The 6,808-nt window shown below is 35.6% G+C and overlaps 1 protein-coding gene across 1 annotated transcript; it reads right to left on the bottom strand.

Moving 5' to 3' along the window:
* Positions 1-426: 426 nt before the first annotated feature.
* On the bottom strand, positions 427-6,347 carry LOC128992313 (dehydrodolichyl diphosphate synthase complex subunit DHDDS-like). The gene is made up of 5 exons (XM_054415817.1): positions 6,094-6,347; positions 4,643-4,804; positions 3,403-3,551; positions 1,754-1,938; positions 427-944 (listed from the first exon to the last, which is right to left on the bottom strand). The coding sequence occupies exons 1-5, from the start codon at positions 6,252-6,254 to the stop codon at positions 726-728; spliced, it is 876 nt and encodes a 291-aa protein (XP_054271792.1). The 5' UTR covers positions 6,255-6,347; the 3' UTR covers positions 427-725.
* Positions 6,348-6,808: the final 461 nt, after the last annotated feature.

The raw sequence follows: 6,808 nt of genomic DNA, 5'->3' as shown, positions 1-6,808 counted from the left end.
AGTTACTTTTTTATACAAACAAGAAAACAAAAATGTTAAGAGGAAAAATTATTTGAGTCTAATTTCTTTAAAATTGATGATAATTATTTCACATTTTTTATTTATCAAAATTGTTTGACTCAATTGTTAATTTTGAAGATGAAGAATACATAGTTTCTCTCTCTATTAAATAGAAAAATAATAGATAAGAAATAAAATGAAATAGAAGAAATCTTGTCTCCATTGAAGCAAATTTGTTATCATAAATGGCAAAAGAGTCCAAAGTCGGAACTGCCGCCATAGAATCTGGACGGGTGGCAATCCTGGTTTTGTCTTTCATAAATCTAAGAGTCATCAGAACTTGACAAACCAAAAATAAAAATATGCAAGTTAGTTTTGAGTGTTGAAACAACATAATAACAGAACTGGTAGAAATGAAAATACAGGTGAAGTAAAAGTAAATATATTACGAATGAAACAACTACAAATATCACATGAATTTACATCACAAGACTTTAAGTTACATTGTATTTACAAATCCTATCAACCTAAACTATTTAAAATGGAAACATTTGTTCAAATCCACTATTTGCGGATAAAATATAATACATCCACTACTTAAAGTATAATATAATGTCTCATAATCACTATGTACACAAATTATATTGCTCCCGACTATATACACCATATTCTACATAACCCAGTGTCTTTTCAACATTTGAATATACATTAAGAGAATCAGACTTCTACGATGAGGCAGCGATTGCTGCTTTTTTCCAATGTTTTTCCTCCACATTCTCCAAGAACTTGGCAGCTTTATCGGAGAGAGGTGGTTTTGGAAGGGATGATCGGACTTTGAGTAGAGTGGGATAAGCTCGCTGGAAGTGGAAAACGGCTGCTAATAAATGCCAAGCTGTGAAGTTGGGCCACAAAACGTCTGTGAAGTAGAGGTAGCTGTAGGCCGTCTGTAATAAACAGGAAAAATTTAAACTTAAGAGTTATTTAATTGTAATATGCTTGGGAGAAAGTATGTGTCAGTTTGCTGATATTGTTTATTTCCAATACCATCCATACACAATATTACAGTAAAAGTTGATCGAAATAGTGCACTTATGTGAGTTGCAAATCTGATCAGCCATTTTGAAAACCCTTATTGTGTTTGTGTCCACAGAAAACCTGTATTGTAATATTACAGAATTTCAAAATAGAGATTCTTAAATGTTTATTGTATGTGAAATCAAATTTTGAAAAACTCCACAGTGAAAATAATCGGCACAATTATAACACTAGATTTCATACAGATTTTCAATATCCTATTCACAGATTAAATCTTGTGGAAAGGACACCTTCTTATATGGGTAAAAGATTTTTTAACAATTTGCTTGGGTACTACAAATCTATAATAGGATTAGTATCTTTTAAAGAAAAAAATTATTTAAAAGATTTAAAGAAAAATATTTTTATTGGAAAAGAATTATTATAGTATTGGTCAGTTTCTCGAAGACAAATCAATGTGAATTGTTTGTTTTGTTACCTACTATGTATTTATTTTTACCAATATAAGCTAGTTTATTTTAGTGTAGTTTGACAATGCCACCTGTTTTGTCTGGCTGTGCCAGAGCATTAAAAAAAACGTTTTGTGACAATAAAGATGACTTTGACTTTGATTGTGTCATTCAAGACAAGAGAAAACATGATTTAAAAGGGCAAAAGAGTACACTGGGGCTCTAAGGGCTAAACTAATCTAAGAACTCAAATATTCTGAACGTTGTACCTGAAGAAGAAGGAAGTCACTGAGTCGCTTCTCCCCGGACGTTCTGATACACAAGTCAGGGTACGGAGAGTCCATGGTGTAAAGAGATTTGGACAACAACTGCACATTGATATCACTCAGGTCCAGGTCTGAGGAGCGATGACCTTCCACCATCTGCTTCATAGCTTCCGCCATCTCGTCCCTGGCTGTAAAGCACATAGGCAAAGATTGTTGATCAAACTATCAAGATATTAAATGTTAGCAGACTTATCTAGATGAAAGAGTCCACCCGACATAAGAAACCAATTACTTTACACTATACACAACAATTCAAATATTTCAATGTCACTTACAGCATTTTCAACCAAGTAAGGTTTGAGTTGGAGAGAGAGTGACATCTCTCAATAAAACTCTATCTCTCCCATTCAGACGGTTCTTGATTTAAAATGGTATCAATAGTGAAGTATTCTATTTTTGGTGTATAGTGTAAAGTTTTGTGTTTCTTGTGCCAGAGTAGACTCTTTTCCCATTCAAATAAATTCATGATATCCTAAAAAAATCTTTAAAAACATTAATCTCTTATGTGCTTAACCTCAAATTAAATTTATAGTAAAGTCTCAAATATTTAAACTACCTAAACTAGCTGTTGAAAAGCTAACAGTTTGGAAAAACATAGAAAGTAACAAAAACATGTCAACCATCACCAAGTTTCTCTGATATCAAACTAATTCAAAACTTTAAGTCTGTATTGTTGAAACTGACGTAACAAATAATATAAGGGACAACACCAGTGTTGAAATTTAGGCCTGGTAGACACGGGCATTAGTCGTGTGCTCCCACAACAGGATTAGCTTCCAGTCTTGTGCAGTCAGTTTTGGGCGATGTTTGCATTGTTTATATACATACTAATTATTACCAATCATTGAGATGACACCACCTAGGTGCGTATTTTAACCCAAATATGAGTGAAGGATGAGTGTAGAATGGGGTGTGATGTTCTGTGTAGCTTTGTTACTAAGGCCTGGTCCTACGTGAGCGACAGGAGCGACGCTTTGGCAGCGTCTGTTGAGAGCGTATTTTGAAATTTCAAATCATTTTGTATCTCGCCGCTGTTGTCACTTGCATGTGTAGCTGCTATCCCTGCTGTTGCTATTGTCGCCAGCGTCGCTCACATAGGACACGCCCGTACCATGCGGTGTGAATGTTGACAGTGACAGCATCTAGAATAAATTGTCGTCCGTGTCACTCGTGTCAGACACAAAAATCTGCAACATTCTAGGGATTCTAGCGTTTTTGCTTGCGTCGCTCCTGTTGCTCACGCAGGACCGGGCCTAAGATCAGCTGTTTATTTAGCCATGATCATTTATTTAAAGCCCGATGATCAGGAACAGCTGGGATCAGTTTTTAACTATCAAAAAGCTACTGACTTTTCTAAGGATCAATCCGGCGACCTTTTAATTGTTAGACGAGCACTGAAACCACTCGGCTACCAGGTCTCATACACACAGGCGTAACACTACTGAAAACCATGTGCAATCAGAAGCATAGGCCATAATTATTTATGTCATTCAAGTTTTTTTATTGGTTACAGAATGTAAATATATTTTCAGTTAAAGCTAAGTAAGTTCATCAGCTGGCACATTGGTGATGAGGAATTAAGAATTATTTACCTGTATAAGCAAAAGCCACGTTGAGAATGGCTTTGTTATTGTATCTAGTCAGAAGTTCCACCTCGGCGATCAGTTTGGTCAAATCTGGCGGAAGTAATGAAATATTCCCAATTACTCTGATTCTGACTCCATTTTCCATTAGTTTGTCCCTGCAAAATACAAGTTGAATAATACTGGATGAAACAAACTATAGTTGAATTAACTGATACTTTAGAAGTCATTAAGTGGAAGGGGGTGTAGTGGGCAGGACGTAACGGAGATCGGGTACAGTTTTGGGCTACCCTAATATAAATTGAAAATTAATTTAAATTCATTGTTAAGCCCCTGAGCTGTAGATATTATTGTAAGACTAGATTACTTACGTCAATAGCTCATTGAATCGTGAATTTCACTTCATGTTTCAGTGCATGTTTCGACACATTGTCATCATCAGCTGAGTACTAGTGAAGTTTTTATTCACCAAATGGTTTCGTCATTGTTCAATTAAATAAAACACGTAACACAAATACGACACGACACGGAACATATACATTTACAACACGTAAAGCTTTAAGACATGCAGGCCTGCTCGAACAAAACACACGGTCACGCCGCGGGTCGGGGACAGACTCAGAGTCAGAGTTGTTCGAGCAGGCCTGCATGTCTTAAAGCTTTACGTGTTGTAAATGTATATGTTCCGTGTCGTGTCGTATTTGTGTTACGTGTTTTATTTAATTGAACAATGACGAAACCATTTGGTAAATAAAAACTTCACTAGTACTCAGCTGATGATGACAATGTGTCGAAACATGCACTGAAACATGAAGTGAAATTCACGATTCAATGAGCTATTGACGTAAGTAATCTAGTCTTACAATGAAAATTAATATCGATTCGATTAGGGGCCTAGTACTTTTATTCATTTTTTTCATAATCAGACAGCTTGGTTAGGTTATAACAGTTTCATCTTATCCCTAAAAAAGATTTTTCTCATCCCCCCTGGTCAACTTTCCCCCCATACCCGCCGCACCGTGGAATTGGTCACTGATACCTGGCCGGCACTCGCCTCACCAAGCCTCAGGCTGTAAAATGACCCTCGTCAAAGTGTTTAGGCAAACGGAACTCGGCCCTGCACTAGAATAGCATACCCATGTACCCAGCTTGTAAACAAAGACTAATTCATATTGCCATAAAGTTCAATACAACCAACAACAATCAAATAAATCACACAAATTGTTATAGGTGATGTAGGCTTACATACTTTTCATCAAGAAGACGCTGAAATTTTTGTGTGGCCAATCTCAACAAATCATCAACTTCATCTTTACTCCTCTTGAAATTCTCTATGCTGAACGCATAAACAGTTACCTCCGATACTCCAAGGTCTAAACACCACTGAAGTGTTTCGGCTAACTTGTCAAACCTGGAAACAGATTGTGTGTCAATTAGTTTATGATCGAAATAGGCCAATGAACAGGCCAACATATTATGGAGACTATGATTCAGTCTATTAATTCTTAGTTTTGATTAAATTTATTATTTTTACCCCCTGAGCATACTCGACGTAGGCCCTATTCAGGCAAACACCCGTAGGTAATCAAACACCCGTAGGTAGGTGCTCCTATCTAAATTTAACCGTATATTTAACCGTTTTTTTTTTCATTGTATCTAATTTATCTAATTTCAAAAATGACGTTACAAGTAGATAGTACTTAGGTTATGTAGTTTTAAACCTTTTTGAGCATTGTAGAAAAGGACAAGGAAATAAATTACGGTAGGCCTACCTACTTTTTACTTGGAATTTTTTTTGATGATTGTAAAATATTAAAACCATTTATCTACAATTAACTTAGGCTATAGTTTATTGCAATAGTTCCTCAATACTGCCAATACTAGATTAGTAGCGTTTTTAAGACCTTAAAGCCGGCACAGACCACAGATATGACGCTTAATATCAGTGTTTTAGTGAAATGGAATGAGTTTTTGTCGTGAAAACTAACTGATAAGTTAGTTCATGAAAATCGTTAAAAACAACAACAAAAACCTAGGCTAACTAAGTAATTTAGACAACAATCAATAACTTAGTGATGGGTTGTGACTTGAGTCAAAAATCTCTTTCAAGCTTGACACATGATTGAATCCATGATTGACGATGATTGAACATGATTGAATCCTTTTCAAAGATCCCTTTGAAAGAATTCCTTTGAAAGGTTTTCTGATTTTCTTTCTGATTTTGCGGTCAACTGGGGGATAGTAAACCGATTTAAGTACTTTTACAACTTTGAAGGGCTGGTGAAAGTTTGTAGGCCTTTAAGTTAGTTGGGATCTGCTTGTTAGCTTGGGACTTTAGTTCAAGCTAAATTGAGGTATTATACCGCTGCTTAAGCTGAAGCACAGAAAAGCGATTGGATTAAGTTTAATTGATCGCAATGTGGTAAAATATAGGCCTACTCTTCATTGACCTACTAGCCTAAGTTATTTGACCTCGGGATAACCGACTAGCTAAAACAAGGAATATTCTACCGAGTCCAATACTGTTGTGTTTTCACTTAGGGCCTACCATCCATTAGAGCAGACTGTTAAGCTAATATTTACCAAAGCTGATCGTTAACTAACGTCTTTAATCCATGAGCTATGGACACATGATTCAGCACAGGCCTAGCACACAATACAGCCTCTGTGCATCCATGTAGGCTATTGCAAAGAGCTTACCCTTTTGAATGACCGTCCAGTTTCTTTACATTTGTTTGTTTTGCATATCTTCTATTACCATCCATAATAAAAGCGACATGCTTTGGAATCACACCACACTTCAAAACTCTTACACAAAACAATTGGGCCCAGGTTAATGAGCTATCTCTTATCCAAGACATTGTTAATATAGAATTACTTCAAAATATTTCACGGTGAATTTTAAGTGTTAAGATAGCTAATGAAAGTAGAGACTGTATACATAAACTAAGATTCGGTATCGGTTAAAAATAGTGTACAAAACAAATTATAACCTAACCTTAAACACCTGACAATTTAAAAGTAAATAGACAGTAGACACGTAACGTAAACGTCGTAACAGTTGATCTTTGGGAGAGCACAAGTTCACATGTACAGAAACCTTATACTGACGTCATAAATATCGAATGTATATATCGATTGTACCGGGTGGTTACGGGTTTTTCTTCGGAATGTAAGTATCGGTTGCACCGAATAAGTAAAGGGTTTTTTTTTGTAACACTTTATTTGACGAATTGAATACTCTCGGTAGTTTATCCATTATAAATCAAATAGTAGAAATACAATAATATTCGTTACAGGCTGGGAATAAAATAATTACTGATACTTTGGATTGAACATCCAAAATGTTTGCAATTGTTTTCGTATTTACCTGACTTATAAAATAAAAAACTTGAGTTCACAGGACGTTGAATAC

This window comes from Macrosteles quadrilineatus, unplaced genomic scaffold (assembly GCF_028750875.1).
Source record: "Macrosteles quadrilineatus isolate MER2022 unplaced genomic scaffold, UCM_ALF_1.0 Scaffold_4__1_contigs__length_99947679, whole genome shotgun sequence".
Taxonomy (NCBI): Eukaryota; Metazoa; Arthropoda; class Insecta; order Hemiptera; family Cicadellidae; genus Macrosteles; species Macrosteles quadrilineatus.
The sequence above is the reverse complement of the archived record's forward strand: the minus strand, read 5'-3'. Positions and strand labels throughout refer to the sequence as shown.

Coding starts and splice junctions, on each gene's coding strand:
- LOC128992313 (XM_054415817.1), bottom strand. CDS start 6,254: ATGTCTTGGATAAGAGATAGCTCATTAACCTGGGCCCAATTGTTTTGT. Junction 4,805..6,093: donor CTGGACGGTCATTCAAAAGG/GTAAGCTCTTTG, acceptor ATCTGTTTCCAG/GTTTGACAAGTTAGCCGAAA. Junction 3,552..4,642: donor CAGCGTCTTCTTGATGAAAA/GTATGTAAGCCT, acceptor TGTATTTTGCAG/GGACAAACTAATGGAAAATG.